This window comes from Grampus griseus (genome assembly GCF_964374135.1).
Source record: "Grampus griseus genome assembly, chromosome: 19".
Lineage (NCBI taxonomy): Eukaryota > Metazoa > Chordata > Mammalia > Artiodactyla > Delphinidae > Grampus > Grampus griseus.
This window is the reverse complement of record NC_139013.1, coordinates 51,361,703-51,379,127: the sequence shown is the minus strand read 5'-3', so window position 1 is coordinate 51,379,127 and position 17,425 is coordinate 51,361,703. Positions and strand designations below refer to the sequence as shown.

Here is a 17,425-nt window from a genome sequence, read left to right as displayed (position 1 = left end):
TGTTTTAGAGTTTTTAAAAATTAGTGCTCTCCCTCCTTTCCTGGCTAGAGTGTTTTGATCTTTTGATGGCAATGACATGTGAATCATTCACTCATTTACTGATTCATGTATCAAATTATTGAGCATCTGTGTGTGCCAGGCACTTTTCTAGGCACTGGGGATAGATACAGCTTTAACCAAAAAGACAAAAATCCCTGCCAATATGGAGCGTCCTTTCTAGTTGGGAGAGACAGGCAACAGGAAAATCACAAAAAATGTTAGAAGTGATAAGTGCTGAGGAGAAAACGGAGCGGTGTTAGGAAGCAGTGAAAGTGGAGCAGGCTGGCAATGGGTGGTGGGGATGGAGAGCAGGCCTCAGAGAGAAGGTGACATTTGAGCCAATCCTTGGGGGAGGAAGAGTGAGCCATGGGGCTAGCTGGTGGAGGAGCTTTCCAGGCAGATGGAACAGCAAGTGCAAAAGCCTCGGGGTCTTCAAGGGACAGGGAGAAGGAGGCCTCCAGAGAGGTCAGAGTGGTGAGTGAAAAGGCACAGAGGAGGAGGTGAGGTCAGAGATCATGAAGGGCTGCCTTTATGACTAGAGGCAGAAGTCAGTCTGTCAATCTCACCTGCTTCCACCACGGCTATGGGATTTCCAAGGGCAAATAGAGGAGATTCCCCTAAAAGAATCCTGGCTGCGACGTATTTCTACCATTTAAGTGTTGAACACGGCATATAATTTATTACCATCACCCACTTCTGAAAATATATGGGTAGTTGAATATATTGCGTTGCCCAAAAAGTTCGTGCGGGTTTTTCTGTAACATCTTATGGCAAAATCCACACGAACTTTTTGGCCAACCCAATACTTTGAAAAGATACTAAAAACAATAGTTAAAAATAAAGAGGAATGATTAGTTCTTTAGAGAGAAAAATAACTGAATTAAGAATGTGGGAGCAGCATGAGGATCATGAAAATTGAGCCTGACTCATTTCCTTGTCCAGATGCAGGACCCACCTGCCTTAATGTCAGTACTGAAATCCTCACCATGGTCCACAAGGCCCTGCGTTGTCTGGTTCCTGCCTCCTTGTCATCCACCACTCTCTCCTTGGCTTTCTGAGCTCCAGCTACACTGCCCTTCTAGTTTCTCTATTACAAGAGGATCCCTTCAGCTAAGGGCCATTGCATCTGCGGTGACCCCTGCTTAGAAGGTTCTTCTGCACATATTCACATGGCTCTTGTAATTCAGGTCTCAGCCATGCTTCTTCACAGAGAGACTTACCCTGACCACCCAATCTAGTTATTTCCCCACCTTGTCTTTACAGAACTATCTGAAATTATCTTGCTTATTGCTTTATTGCATTAAATATTTGATTAAGCTTCACTAGGGCAGGAACTATGTTTGTCTTATTCATAGCTGCATTCCTAGAATCTAGAATAGTGTCAGCCCAAGAACTGTCTAGTGGAAATACTTGTGGAATGAAGTCTTAGAGGCTGTCCTGAAGCAGCCGTGCCTGAGGAGGTAAACAACCTGGGAAGGATTAGGGTCCAACAGTCGGTGACAATATCAAGCCAGCGTCTCCCATCAAAAACACTGGAGATGGTGGTTGTTAAAATGCAGATTCCTGGGCTCCAACGATTTAAACTGGGGGTGGGGTGGGGGACCGAGAAGGGCTTGAGATTTTTGCATTTTAAGACTAAGAGTCTTAATTCCCGCTAAACTTTGGGAATGCCATTCTAAAGAATTCTGGTAGAAAGAGTCCACACAATCTCATCAATAAAGTTGGAAAACCCTTGAATAAACTCTTCTGATTCCCTGTGATTAGCTAACTTCTTTTTACATCTGAGCGCTTAGCACAGTGCTTGGCTTGGTGCTCGAGATATAACAGCTGAATGAACGCATGACAAAAAAGGTCCCTTTTAAGTAACTTTCCTGGAAATCTGCACAGCCTAAGAGCTGCCACAAGGAGCAGCAGGAGTAATGCGAGAGGCTGCAAAGACTAAAAAGGACGGACGCCAAGGTTAACCAAAAACAAGAACACTCAACTCTGGGGAAAGCAGCAACCCAGGCAGGGCTGGGATAGTTTAGCCGGTGACAGCTCGGCGCGGCTCCAGCGTGACGCAGGCCTTACGTAAGGCTCCGCCCCACCACGGGCGGATGTTACGTCACGGCCCAGCGTCATCGCCCTCCTCACCTCAGCCTCAACTGTAGTCCCCAGCCTCCGGCCCGAGAGCAAGGGCCAATCCCACACCTTGGGACTTGCGGCAGTCGCGAAGAAGTCGCCTCAGAGGCGTGGGACGTGGCTTCTTCAAGGATTCCTCCACGCTCGGGGGCCCGATGCCATTCCGCCAGGGGTCCTCTTACCGTACCACATCGCCGGCCGGCTCTCTCCTCATCAGATGTTCCCGCCTGCTGCACCTTCAAAGCCACCAATTGCAGTTCCCGCCGCCCTGGAGCCCCTCCCGGCGGAGCCAAAACTTTGGACTGTACCCTCGGCACAGGGGACCGTGTGGGGAGAGCGACGGAAGTGAAACTCTCCGAGTCCCCGCCTCACTCTTCTTAGCAGAGAATATTGTTTGAATGCTTTAATCCCAGCCACGAAATCTGGCTCGTCGGTTCGACTTAAAGTTCAGGCTCTGCCGCGCCTTCGCAGACTCGCTCTCTCTCCCCCTACAGCGCCAGAAAATGGGCCTGTCCAGGCCGGATGGCGCATGCGCATCGGGCGGCGAGCGGTGGGGGCTGGCCGCGCGGGGTCAGGCGTGGAGGGCGCGGAACCTTCGCCACCCGGAGCTGTTCGGGTTCCGGCGCCCTGGCCGCCGGCTTTTGGGTGCAGAGTCTTCGCCGGTGAATACCGTTTCCACTCTCCGGGTGTGGCCGCCAGTCGGGTGAGTCTCGGGGGTCCGGGCCGTTCGGAGGAGCGCTCTCTTCGTGGCCGAGGTGTGAGGGGAGGCCGCGGGACACTCACCTGTCCCCCCTCAGGTCCCAAACTCGCGCGCCCCGCTGTGTGCCATCCTGCCGGGACTTCGCGCCCGCCTGGGGGGTTGGGACCACTGCGCTGGGTGTTGCCGGGGCGTTGGAGTCGTCCTGAGCTCCCCGCCCTCGGGCATTCTCTGGGACGCGCGCTGGTAGTTGAGAGCCGGCTTCGGTGTAGACCTTCACTGCCTGCGGGAATCGGCCTCGCCGCCGCTCTCGAGCCTGTGACCTTGGGCGAGCTCCTCCTCACCCCGAGCGTCAGCCTCCTCGCCTGTGAAATGGGTATAACCCAGCGCCTCGGTTGTGAGAAGGGAAGCCCTGAACACCGTGTCTGACGCGGTGAGCGCTCAGTACGTTGTGTGATGATTACTGTTACTGGGTATCCAGGCGTTTAGGATTTGCTTGTGGTAGGTGGGAGCCTGTTAGGGCGCATCTCAGCTTCAGAGAAAGTTCCCACTAATCCGTCTTGCGATGCGAGAATCCAGTGAGATCACCCTCAGTACGCTTTTCAAGGAAAGTGACATTCAAATCTCGTTTATTGGGTTTCAAGATTACTGAGCTTGTCGTTTCACAGTAAGTGGTTTATGAAGAGTCTTCAGTAAATCCGAGTTCTGGAAGCCTTCATTTGAAGACTTAAATGCATAAAAGAAGTTTGCGCTGGCAAAGGAATTCTGTTGTGACACCCCTTGTGTCTCCTTTTCTATCCACACAGGCTTCTGCACTTGTTTGGTTGATTTAAAGTGACCCTCATTTCCCACCTTTTTTAAAAAAATAACTATGTCGATGTCTGAATCAATTCTCAAATCCATGGTAATCCTATATTCAACGTTCAGTAAACATTTATTGGGCATTTACTATGTGCATTTAGGGGAATGTCCCTTCCCTCACTAGCCTGTGTGTTCGTTGAAGTTCATGGACTAATTTTTTTTCTTCTGAAATTCAAGTGATCTGACAGAGTGCTCAGCACCAAGTAAGTGCTGGTAAATATTAGTTCAGGGAAAGCTGCACCTGGGCCCATTCCTTAAGAAATTATGTGGGTTGCTCTCAGTAGCAGTGGGGCATGGTCTATACTCTGGGAGCACTTGTCACTCAAAAGCATCTGTTTAGATTTGGTGACTTTGCAGCTGTGATAAGTAAAAGTGGGTAGGGTAGGGAGTCCCCTGCTATGTTTGCTACCTCTACTGAATATGGGGCAGTTTGAAGTAGAGAAACACTCACTTAACTAATTCCAGTGCTTTCTGAAATTAGACTTAAAAAAATATCTTTTAGAAAGCATTAACTCTTACTTTATCATTTTTCCTGGAGAACAGATTCTTCAGACTCTGAACAAGAGCTTTTCTGGGCTTGTTTTAAAATGACATTAGAAATTATAACTGTAGTGTAAATTTCTTTCTGGTGGGACCACACAATAGCCAAATCTTTCTAAAGAAAGCCTAAGTGGCATTAAAATATAGGGTTTCCCCCTTGTGATCATAGTTCTGCTGAAATGTGTTATTAGAATGCTTCCTCCCTTTTCTTCACTAGTGTTAATGTATTTCTTACTCTCAGGTTTTTTATTTTCTAAAATTGTGCCACCTGGTGGTTGAAGTCTTCTGCCTATCATAGAATACTCGTTAGAAAAATTTTACCTCAGGGTCTTGGTAGAATAAGGTGAAGCAGTGAATAAAATAAGACTATAGTTTTTATATCTTTAGTGAGGGCACCCTACTGCTTAAACCCTCCCAGCTTACCTCCAAGTAAAAGTTACAGTTGCTTTGCAGGGGCCGATTAGCCAGTTATCAAAATATCAAATTGTCACAGATGAACATTTTTAAGAGTTTAAGTGGACTGTTGTGGTATCAATGTGTGCATACCTGAGGAAGTGGATGGGATTGGCATGGGGAAGGAAGAGTTGTAGCTGTGACAAGTAAACCATTCTGATGGTTTCAAAATGCCAGTGTAGAAGTGGGACTGAAGTTTTGTGTTTAACTAAGTACTAACAGTTTGAATGGAATTTATCCCTGTCTTTCTCACTGCAAATACCTGTACACAAAGTCTTGTCACCAATGAACACTCCCTTCACCTTTGCTTCAATAGTGCGGCTGATGTTCATAATTACCTTGGTGCTGCCTTTTGAGATTGTTTTCTGTGTTATCAGTAGTAACTAGCGTTTATCCCTTGAGGGCAAATTTTATTTTTGGCAATGACTTAAATTTAATTGTGAACTTAGATTTGAGAAGAAATGTAAGGATGCAACGTAAGAATATACTCTGTAACATCCTTAATTAACTTAGCCAGTCTCTTGGGCACATTAGGACAGATAAATGAGAAGTTCACACAGCAGCCTGTTTCATTGTTGGACAGCTGCAGGAAGATGACAACTGCCTCTGTAACTGCCACACTTTGGTTTCCAGTCCTGTCCTCGGACACATCTCAGAGTCAGTTCAGTTCAGCCTTTCCCATCAGATGACAGGGCATTTCAGATATACTAATAATACTTTACCTTTGTCGCACTCACTCTTCACTATTTCAGATACTCTCACATATGTTATTTTAAACCTTATGATATAGGTCAAGAGCTAATTCCATTTTATGGAAGAAGAGACTTAGGTCTCAGATTAAGTTAGCCAAAGTGATATAACTTGTGAATAGCTGTGTCCACAGCCTTTGCCTTCAGACCCACATCTTCTCCCTTGAAATCCATTACTTGTCGTACTTAACCAGGCTGTTCTTTTTATCTGTCTCCTCTGTTGTGGGTTTCCCTAAGTTAGTAAATATTCCCAATTTCATGAATGGCTTCCTGTTTAAACCTAGTGTCAGAGCCATCTCCATCCTGAGCATTCCCCCCGGGGGTACTCAAATTGTCAGTATTCTGGACATGGCTGATCAGGACAAACACAATACTTTTCTTTTTCTTGATGTAGACAGATCCTGTATTTCTAATAATATAGGATAATATTACATTGACTTCTTTGAACCTAGGCCTAGAATTAGTCCCTGTTGAAGTTGTAGCTAACCAGAGGTTCTTTGGGAAATAGTTTTTTTTCTATCTGAATTTATTTCATTCACAAACTGCTGGGAAGGCATGTCTTTCCTATCTTGAATGCGGGAAAAATCTGTCACGGTGGGAGATTACGTTGGGTAGTAACTCTGTCACTTACTGTGTGACCCGGGGCTTAGTTTTGCTATGAAAATATGAGTAATGCGTATTTTGACCTACAAAAAAGCTCTTTCTTATGGTTCAACTGAACTTAAAAATGTACCTACTTCCTCCGGTTATTGGGAGGATTATAAGACTTGTGCCTGCAGGTGGTTAAGTGTTCAAGAAATTATTTTCTACTCTAATAATGTGGATATATTCTTATGGCTTTGATGGAATTTTAAAAATAAGCATATGCAATATATATTTAGCTTTTATTCAGTTCATAAAACGTTACTTTGAGTTACAATAGTGTTAATAGAATAAGCTTTTAAAGATGACTCCTGGAGGGTGTCAGCACTCATTTAAATGTGCTCTAAGAACAATGCCATTGTTTTAGAGTTATGTTTTGTATATTACACCCAAGAGTATAGCAGTGCATCTGCATATACACCAACAGTTAGCCAAAGCCAGTAGATAGAAGGAAAGGGGAAAAAGAGAATATCTAACTATAAAGATAGGGTGGAGGCAAGAGGGGAATGATTGATAAAGCAAGGAATTTGTTAGATAAGGGATAGGTAAGTGTTTAGAGCTTTAGGTTAAGTCACAGCTTTCACCAAGAAGAATAGGAAAAGGAAACTATATGAAACCATTTTCTTGTTTGACACAATCACCTAGGATAAGTAGGTAGACAGGAAGACGTTTCATTGGCACCATGACTGGGTCTACAGTAACGTACGTGTTTGAAGTAAACTTTTGTGGAGGGAGGAAAAATATGTATCATGATATACATTTACGCTTATATACAAGGTGCATGTGTATATTTATCTCAGCAGCCAAGTGTGTTCTTAAGTTTTACCTTACCAATGAGAGAGGTCATTTCAGTACATCAGAAGCTTGTTTCTGAACTGTAAAAGCACACATTTGAGGGCTGGGTGATAGAAATATGCAAGAATATTTTGTCAAATATATTTACAGAATAAAATGTTAATGGCATTTTCTAGGTGACTAAACCAGTGTACATCTCCCTTCAGAAAAAATAAGCAAGGCAGAAGTAGGATAACTAATATATACATAAGTGTAGGTATATAATACTGGTATAATATTAGATGACTTAAATTGCTGGACTGTATGAGACCTCATTTTTCTGAGGCAAAATTTTTATATCATTGAAAAGACTTTGTCGTCAGTGACAGGCAAACAGAACTTGAACTTGGCTGCATTTCCAGTTTCCATTTCAAATACTCAAATACTTACTTGGCACAGCGGCCTGATTTGTGATCTTTAGCTGTGGGGGGTGTGTGTGTGTGTGTATGTGTGTGTGTTTAGTAGTTACTCAGTGGAACAGTGATCTTCTGATATTTTTATCACTTGAAATCTGAAATAGGTATATTATAATTCTCTGCAATTATTTGTTTAGTCATTTTTAAGGATTTTATTTGTCGGGAGTGGGATGTTGATGGGCAGTTTGAATTTCTTGGAACTTTTTTTAACAGCTTTATTAAGGTATAATTTACATACCATAGAATTCGCTCACTCTAAGTGAATTCAGTGATTTTAGTAAGCTACAGTTGTGCAGCCATTACCACAATCCTATTTTAGAACATTTTCGTCCCCCAAAGTTTTCTTTGTGCCATTTGCATATTAATCCCCACTCTCACCTTTGGGCCTAGGCATTGATCAGCTTTTTGTTTCTACAAATTTGCCTTTTTTAGACATTGCATATAAATGGACTCATACATTCCAGTGTTTTGAATATGGCTTATTTCATTTAATTTAGTGCTTTTGAGATTCTTCCATGTTGGCACACGTATAAGTTCATTCTTTTTAATTGCTAGGTAGTAGTATCCCATTGTATAGATATACCGATTTGTTTATCCATTACTTGATTATTAGACATTTGGATTGTTTCCAATATTGACTATTATGAATAATGCTATGAACATTCACATATAAGTCTTTGTGGGGATATATGTTTTCATTTCTCTTGGGTGTGGTCTTAGGAGTGCAGTTTCCAGGTCATATGTTAAGTCTGTGTTTAACTTCTTTAGAAACTGCCAAATTGTTTTCCAAAGTGTCTGTACTATTTAGTGTTCCCAGTTGCAATGAGTAAGGTCCCTTTCCTCTACATCCTAACTGGTGCTTGGTATCGTCTGATTTTGTGATTATAGCTATTCTGGTGGATGTGTAGTAATCTTTTCTGAGTTAAAAAGAATAGGTTTAAGAAAAGAATAGGTGAATAGTGCTGCATAAATATACCAAAACCTGAAAATGATGTTTTATCTTAGACCTTGGCTGCTAATTTTCTTCTTTGTGAAATGAAGCAATTAAACTTAATTTCAGGGATTTTAGGTTCTTGTTTTCATTGTAATAATTGCATTTTATGAGTATATATGCTAAATTTGAGAAAAAAATTTCCACATCTGCTTCTTGTTTCTCTTCATGGTTTAGTTAGATTTTCTCAGCCAGATGTTAGTTAGGAAGAAAGCAGTCTACATTAATTCACACTGATGTGAGACTGAGTAATGGCCCTTTAACCCTTATACATTTAAAAAGGATTAATAGGCCAGTTCTCGTCATTGGTAGAATTTCATCAGAACAAAATGAGTTGTAATCAATTTCAGGAATGTGGGAAAAGTAATTGAAGGCACACTTATTAATATAGGCAAACTGTTTCTGCTTGAGCACCTATTTCCAGGATTGGGTCTCTTGAGGAGTCCGCTTTTTTCTGAACCTGCATATTCTCTAAACACTCCTGATAACCTGCCAAATCTGTTAAGTCATTGGATAAGGAAGCTGAGGCTCAAGTTTAATAATTTGCCTGAGGTCAGCATTCTTTTCTGATAAAAGTCACTGCAGGTTCTTACTGAAAATACTTTTAGGTCGCATTAACAAGTACAGTCACACATATTCAAGACACTCTTGTATCCACAGGTTGCTCTGCTGTGCTCCATCTCCTTCTCCTAAAGATGCATCCTGACTTATCTCCACACTTGCATACTGAAGAATGCAACGTCTTGATTAACTTGCTTAAGGAATGTCACAAAAATGTAAGAGTTCAGAAAATGACCATAAAGCAAAAATGAAACCTAGGTACAGCACACCTATGTAAAACGTTATCTCCATTAATGGAAGGAAATGATAATGTCTTAGTTATGGGTCTTAGCTTAGTAAAGATTGATGCTTGTGATCTTTTTAGAAACCATTTCCCTTTATGATGAGTAGAAATCAAGCATGGTAGTTTATTAGGGAGCTTCTGAAATGATACATAGTAATTAGAATCCCTGTTCCTTGTCCTTGACTTCTACAGTTCTGTGTTTAAAGGAAGTTGAAACATTTTTTATAATTATATGTTAACTAGATTTAAATTGTGACTGGCCTAATTTGACAGGTTTACTTAGTTGTTAGTGGAATGGAAATAAAATTCCATGGTTAAAACCAAAATAGAAAATAAGCCCATTTTTGGAATGCATTAAATTAATCTGATATTTTTCCCAATGTCAACTATTTAGCTTTTTTCATGTGTTTGATGTATGAGACAGTTATAAGGAGCATTTGTGTTTTTCTTTAACTTTGCATGATGCATTATTTCCTTCATGTTATTCATAAACTGTAGATATATCAGATTCCAATAATAGTATTATTTAAATGAGTAAAATTTTAAGACTAAAAGTAAGGTAGTAAGGAATGCCGATGACCTGTGAAGTCAGGTATTTATACTGGTTCAAAGAATGTTGTTGATGACAATATGCTTTTCGGTAAACTATTTCTGCCATACATCTAGATTAAGAATTGATACTGTGGGATTGACATATATTCACTAATATGTATAAAATAGATAACTAATAAGAATTGATATTGTAAGTCTTTTTAACTTTAGCCATTCTATGGATGTGTCATAGTATATTATTTGGTTTTAAATTGTGTTTCCCTGGGGGCTGATGACTTTAAGCATATTTTCATGTACTTATTGGCCATTCATATAACGTCTTTTGCCCATATTTTAAAATTGGGTTGTTTTGTCTTGTTATTGAATTGTAAGAATTCTTTTTATCATTTGGCATAGAAGTCCTGTGTCTCATAAGTGTATTGTGAATATTTTCTCCCAGTCTGTGGCATCCTTTTTTATTTTCTTAAAGATGTGTTACAAAGAGCCGTTTGTAAGTTTGATGAGGTCTAATTTACCAGTTTTTTCTTTTATTGTTTGTTTTTTGTGTTCTAAGGATCTTTGTATATTTCCTGGTCACAAAGATTTTCTCCTATTTTTTCTTCTAGAAGTTTTACAGTTTTAGCTTTTAAAATTTAGGTCTGTGATTCAAGTTAATTTTTGTGTATGGTGTGAGGTATGAGTCAAGGTTTATTTCTCTCCCTGTGGATACCCAGTTATTCCAGCACCATTTGTTGAAGAGACTGTCCTTTCCCCACTAAATTACCTTGGTGCCTTTGTCAAAAATCAGCTGACCATATGTGAATGGGTCTACTTCTGGGCTCTCTAGTCTGTTCCACTGATTTATATGTCTGTTCTTAACACCAGTTGATTCCAACATTATCTTACTGGGGCCACCTGGTCCCATGACTGTTTTGTCCTCTTTTCTGTCCCAGTTCACTTTCTATGCTCTATCTGGAGTTCTCTCTCAGACGTAAGTTTAATCACTGTTCCCCTTAATGGCTCCCTTTGCCTGTAGAATAAACTCTAAAATTTCTTTGTGTTTCGAGGCCTTCATGTACTGGCCCCTACTTACTCTTGGGCTTGACTACACGCCACCCGCGCCCCTCATCCTTCCTGCGTGTTCTTGTCTGCAGTTGTACTGGAGCATGTTTTTGTCTTCTAAGCCTTTGTACTTGCTTTTTTCCTATGCTTAACTTAGAGCCTTCCTCACTGTCTCAACTTCTCATTTGCTTGATAGGTTTTATCATCCTCCAGGCTTTATTCTGCTTAATTTGTCATTTCCTCTTCCTTTTCTTTCCTGACCCGGATTCTCTGTACTCCAGTAATACTGTACAGAATAGATTTCCTACGTTATGGCAGTTACTCTTACTCTTTTTGGTCTCAGGACTCCTGCACACTCTTAAAAGTTATTGAGGACCCCAAAGAACTTTTGTTTATGTGGACTATATCTACCAATATTTAGTGAATTAGAAATTAAAACTGAGAAATTGAAAAATACTAATTTATTTAAAAATTATAATAATAAACCCATTACATGTTAATAGTTATTTTTCGTAAAAAAGACCTTATTTTCCAAAACAAAAAAACGGTGGGAAGAGTGACATTGCTTTTGCATTTTTGCAGTTCTCTTTAATGTTTAGTTTAATAGAATACAGCTGGATTCTCATATCTGTCTCTGCGCTCTATCTGTGGTGATATTACACTTCATGTAGCCTCTGGAAAAATCTACTGTACCCTTGTGAGAGAATGAAAGTGAGCAAAGCAAATAAGATCTTCAATTATTAGGAAGATAGATTTTACCTTCCCCTGGAAAGGTCTTGGGTAGCCCTGGGGACTACACTTTGAGAACCGCTGCTTTATAGCAATCACTTCATGATTTGTCTCTTTCCTCTGACTCTGAGCTATGAGAGTAGGGCCCAGGTCCACCTTGCTCACTGTTGTGTCCCTAGTGCCTGGGACATTGTCTTCCAGACACTGACTAATTGATTCACTTATTCAGTCAGTTGCTCTACCAGTTTGTTCTCTATGAACAGACACCAGGCACTGGAGGCTTATGCACGTGTATACAAGAGAAGTGCAGTCCATGGGCATTTCTTTTACCAACTCCACTGGGGCGTTTTGGGTTTGTTTTTCACATAATGTCACAAGAGTATAATTCTCATTTGGGCTAATGTTGAGGTGAAAGTGAAAATATAAATTAGTTTTTGTCTTGAATTTTAAAATAAGATGTATGTGTATGGGATGATATGAATAAATATAAACTAAACTATGAAATATTACCTTACATTCTAAAAGTTTAACCCTTTCTGGTATTTCTCTTTGGCCAGAAGGTGTGTGAAAAAGCATTGTCCCTGTTTGTTGTCAAAGAGGTAGTTTATACACAGGAAATATTTATCCTGAAAAGGTAATTAGGTAATCAGTAGGAGATCTTAAATGCTTGCCGGAAAAACTCTGACCATTTATTCAATGTGGACCAGAAAAGTACATTTAAAGTGGTGAAGAAACAGGGAAAAAAGAAGTAGCATGACTATTACTAATTATGTGTTGTCTGGTTTCCATGAAAGCCTTAATTAGAAAGAAAAGGAAAAGATGTGCTTATTGTTACAAGTTCAGCATTTATGGCATGTCATTATAGGAGATCACCATGCTGTCCGACCTGCCCATAAAAATCGTGACGTGCAAACACAGTAATTATGGCCCTACTAAAATTCAGGTTCTTGATGTCAGTCTTTATCTGCTTTGGAGCATATATACTTTTTGCCATGATGATAGTCACAGGACTTGAAACCACTAGAAGATTTTTATCTTTGCTTTTCAAACAAAGCAGACTTTGAATTCAGACATTGATTTTCTTATATTGTGAATTACTGGCTTGGTCATGTGGCCCTTACAGGCCATCTAATAATAGTGTTATGTGTTTCTAATTTATTTTGATGACATTTTGAATGGAGGCAAATGAGAGAATGGCTTTGGCACCAAGCTTTCCATAAGTAACTCTTCTATGGGACAGGAGTGTTTGCTGGTGAAGGAAGTTACTGGTCGTGTCAATATGGCTACACTGCCCTTTGACATCACTCTATAATAGAGGATGGATAACATGCCCTTAAAGAAAGGGTATTAGGTAATAAAATGCTTTTCACTCGGTCATTATGAGGTTTTGGTAGGTTAATAATCTTCTCTTTTATCAAAGAAAAGTCTTTTTATTTTTCATTTCTACCTATAGAGCATTTATTCCTCTTTTGTAGGAATGCCAGAATAAGCCTGTTTATTTGTATATTTTATACTTGTGACTTAACTATTAACTGTTTGCTTATTGACAACGTGACCCATTAAACCCATTTCTGTAGGAATAAGTGTTTCAATTCTGTGTGCCAGAGACCTTAGCATATTATAGGATGAAATACTTTACACCTTTTCTTCCTTTTAGCACAGCATTCTGAAATTTTTTGGTCATTGCAATGATCTTGATCGGGAGATGAGAAAATGCTTGAAGAATGAGGTAAGGAAAATGTTAAAGGATGGAAATGGTTGAACAATAGAAAAGAACATCTTGGAACAATATTGAGTTTTTTGCAAATTTTTGTATAACACCAAAAATTGACTTTATATGTATGTCTTCCCCTAAAACCAAGAGGAGAAATGAAAGTATCTTCTGGGGACAGTTTGGGGACATTGCTGATTTTTTATTGCATGTACATAAATGAAAACAACTATCTTATAATAGTCACTGTAACTCCTTTGGATGGATTTTTAAGGTTTAGGACATTGAAGCTGTTCAGCAGAAAGACTTGTTAGTCAGTGTTTAGCTATAGCAGGTAACTAAAACTCTCTGGGCCTCAGTTTCCTTGTATAACATGAGGAGGCTAGACTTAGGCTCTTTCCAGCTTTAAAATTTTGAATTTCTTTATAATTATAGTATGTACAACCCGTAGGGATCTAGTTTGACTTGTTTGGAAAGACTCGTTTCCTGAATAGAGTTTTAGGCTATGACTTGGACTTGGGCAAACGGCCAAAGTTTATTGTCTTTTTGCAGGTACTGCAAACTGAACAGAGTGCGTTTTAAATCTTTGAAAAGAAATTTAATTCCATTTCTGTTTTGTTCATCAGATATTTTAGGTCCAGAACCTTTAAAAATATATACTAAAAATCTGCCCTCCAATTTGCGTTTTCTGTACTTTTGAACGTTTTTTCCCCTATGAGCCTCATATTGAAAGGTATTAGATATGATATTTGAAGCCATTCAGCATCTATGAATCATTTTTTGTGTTTTCCACTTTGGGGCTCTCCCCCCGCCATCCCGCCCTTCCTGGAATCCCTTTACAGCATCTTTCCTGTTTGAAAAACTTCCTGGAGTTCTGATAATTTTCTTTGTGTGAACAAATGGGTATAAGTGTTTTAAACTGGTTTTTGAAAAGAGTTTTTTCATCATATGTAAATGGTAGTTTATATGGAAACTAAACCTAGGGCTGTGTTCCTGTTTTAGTAAGATTATGGAAAAATAAAACCCATAGTGTTTTATTTGGTATAGCTGTTTGTTTCTTACATGCTTTCAGTTGTATAAGATAGCTTTTTTCCTAAGTTTAGATTTTTTTTTCCCTTACATTTCAGTGATTTTGCCATTGGTTTGGTGATTAGATCCTCATATGAAATTTTTTTTTTCCTATTTGGTAGAAGAATGTGTAGATATTTTTCTTATTTTGTCTGAGTCTGTTTTCGTATAAATGTCAGGTTTTCTCCTTGACTGCTTTCTAAGTCCTCTATGTAGTTTTTTATATTGCTTCATTACCTGAGTTATAGATGTTTTTCTGTCTGTTCTTTCATCCTTCAATTCTCCGAACCTGTGCTCATTTATTTCCTCTCTGCTTTTAATGCTTCCCAGTTTCCCATTTACTGCTTCTAATGCTCTCCTCCTACCATTTCCTTCATGTGTCATTTAAGTACTTCATTCTTTGAAGCTTTAACTAGAAAAAAGGTCCGGCCAGTTCTTTCTGATGCTCTCTTTGCTGCTTTGTTGCTGCTTTTGTTCTTTTTATTGAAATAATCGCTAATACTACTTTTGCAGCATCCTCTTTTGTCTCTCTTACTTGTTTGGTTTGGTTTGGTTTTTGGCTAATTGACCTTCCATGCTATCTGCGTTGTTTGGTGGTGTTTTGTGAATAACATTATAGCTATCCCTTTTTTTTCTTCTTTTATTCAGGGGCCATGTTGACTCCCTTTGGAGATATCGTAACATGTATTTTAATATACACTCTGTTTTAATTTGCTTTATGACTTATTTTATTGGCCTGCTACAGAGTATTGTCTTCTGAAGACTTACCCATTAGACCCTCCTTTGAACCTGATTGTTGGAGGCTTCATATGATTAAAGAGGGATATCAAATATTTTTCTCAGAGCAGGTATCCCTCCATGTTCTACAACATTTTTTTTTTAACCTTTTAAAGCAATGAAACGCCCTTCCCCTCTCCCCACCGACAGTCTTATGAAGAAAATTAATGTATGACGGATAAAAGGAATGTTTTGGTTAAAGGGACCTGGTGTTTCATCTGTTATTTGAAATGGCCCTTTGATGAGGAAAAAAAAAAGTTTGAAAACTGCTACTATTCCAGAAGATATGTTAGAACTCTTCAGTCAAAACTTTAGACCGAGAAAACTTCTTAAAGATTATCTAACCCAACTCCTTACATTTGAGCTTTCTGGCCCAGAAGATGAAGTAACTCAAAGGTGTTAATCTCAGGACTCAGGGGAGGGCAGCCAGAGTCCCTGGTTAGTGCTGTCACTAATCTTTTGCTTCTATGGCTTCTTTCCATATCTCTGACAGCTGAAAGATTTTGATGTCCAATTATTCACATATACTCAGTTTTTTCAACTTGAATTTGCTTTTCCTTTTTTTCCACTCTGCCTAAGAACCCCTCTTGCACCTTTAAAATATGTCTTTATTGGTGTATTTATTATAAGCATGTAAATATACACGTATGAAACCACTTACATTCAAGTTTCTCTGCTTTAAACAAGTACTTTTTCTCAGTGCCAGGCTCTGGGTTTCCTGTTAGTTATAACCTGCTGGCCAGATCAGAATACTAGGCTAAAATCCTCCAAGGTGAAAACTACATTTAGATCCAACCGATTACAGAAACATAAGATTTGGGGAGAATTGGGGTTGATGACTATTCATGATGAAAAAATCCTAGGAAGTTCAGCTGACTATAAGTTTCCATATGAACCATTAGGATAATATGGTTACTAACAGCCAGTTACTCTTTTGGCAATATTTATAGAAATATGGTGTGTTTAGGTCATAAGAACTAGAAAGCCCCCTGTAGTCCATATCTGCCGGACTTTGTTTAGAGCACTAGAGTATTTAATTCTGGTGTGGTATTTTTTTATAAGGGGTTATTCATATTAAAGTGTTGTATAAAAGGCACTTTACAGATAAGACTTTAGAAGGCAGAAGCTGTGTTCTGTGGAACAGTTGTAGAAACCAGCAGCGTTCAGCCTGTAAAAGAGATAGTGAGTGGGTTACCTGTAATCAGATATTTGGAAGATTGTAGCAGGCAAGGAGAAATAGAGGGAAGTAGGAGAATTTACAGGGAAACACTTGGTTCAACACGAGAAGCTCTGGAACAAGTAGAAGTGTCCAACAGTTAAACAGGCTGCCTCTCAGGGTAGGGAGCCTCCTGATTAAGAAGTGTTCAAGTAGAGGTTAGATGACACGCTAGATTGTGAGCTTCTGGAGAACAGGGACAGGACTCATCCATCCTAAATATTTATTGAATTCACGTTTTGGGAGGAAATTAACTCAGCAAATATTTCTGCACCTATTAGGAGTTAGGTGCTGTACTGTATTGAATGAAATTTTACTAGATGGCCTCTAAGGTCACTGTTTCCAATCTCAGATTCAGTGAAATAAGAGCCATGTAGAAATTTTGTCAGTAAAAATGTTATTTTTATTTTGCAAATATATCTAAATATTTAACGTATGTAAATGATGATGTAATCTATTGTCTCTCTTCTCCCCCCCTTCCTTTTATTTTCTAGTACATGGAAAAGAGGAACAAGAGCAGGGAGCGTGGCAATGCAATGCGAAAGAGACTTTTTAATCCTCCAGAGGAATCTGAAAAATAGATCATACTTTCATTGGATGCCTTGGCTGAGAGAAGACCCAAAGACTCTTGGGTGGTAGTTGAAGGAATCCCGTTGCATTTGGTCTTCAGAATCCTTTGAATGGAAAGTGACCCATGAGAAATCGAGCCTTGGAGAAGTATGGAAGCCCTGGATCTGGAATTTTGGTTGGGCAGAGCCGTTAGTACTCTCTCTCCTCTTCCACCGCACCTGAGACTTCTAACGTGTTTGTTCCCTTTGCCTACAGCCCGTTAACATTTGAGTAACTTATCTCCCTCAATAAAATCATTGATTCTAATCATATTTTCTCTGTTCTCTTAGACTCTCTTGGAATTAGGGCAAAATGGTGCCGTTAGACTTCTCTTTTTGCAGTGTGGCAGTTCTGGAGCCTAAACGTTGAAGGCACAGCTAGGGCAGACAGAGCTTGGGGAAATCCCAGCTGTGTTAACTCTATGAAAGTCTTCCAACTTTATTGTTTTTAAAGAGTTCTTTTCCAAAAGGTTAAATGTTTAGCATTGGTAAAATTGTGTCTGGCTAGGATTTAAGTCTCAGCAGACTTAGCTTCT

At 39.6% G+C, this 17,425-nt stretch overlaps 1 protein-coding gene across 2 annotated transcripts in view; it reads left to right on the top strand.

Annotated features, from left to right (window-relative positions):
* Window positions 1–17,153, top strand: part of CMC2 (C-X9-C motif containing 2) — a 38,104-nt gene extending 20,951 nt beyond the window's left edge. Inside the window, exons 1-4 of one of the 2 annotated variants that reach the window (XM_082676383.1) lie at window positions 2,719–2,863; window positions 9,004–9,119; window positions 13,167–13,238; window positions 16,776–17,153. In XM_082676383.1, coding sequence (XP_082532509.1) covers window positions 9,039–9,119; window positions 13,167–13,238; window positions 16,776–16,862 — 240 coding nt within the window. In that variant the 5' untranslated portion in view covers window positions 2,719–2,863; window positions 9,004–9,038 and the 3' untranslated portion in view covers window positions 16,863–17,153. Of the gene's footprint in view, window positions 1–2,718; window positions 2,864–9,003; window positions 9,120–13,166; window positions 13,239–16,775 lie in introns of those variants that run through there. The other variant, XM_082676382.1, reaches the window with a different exon arrangement.
* Window positions 17,154–17,425: the final 272 nt, after the last annotated feature.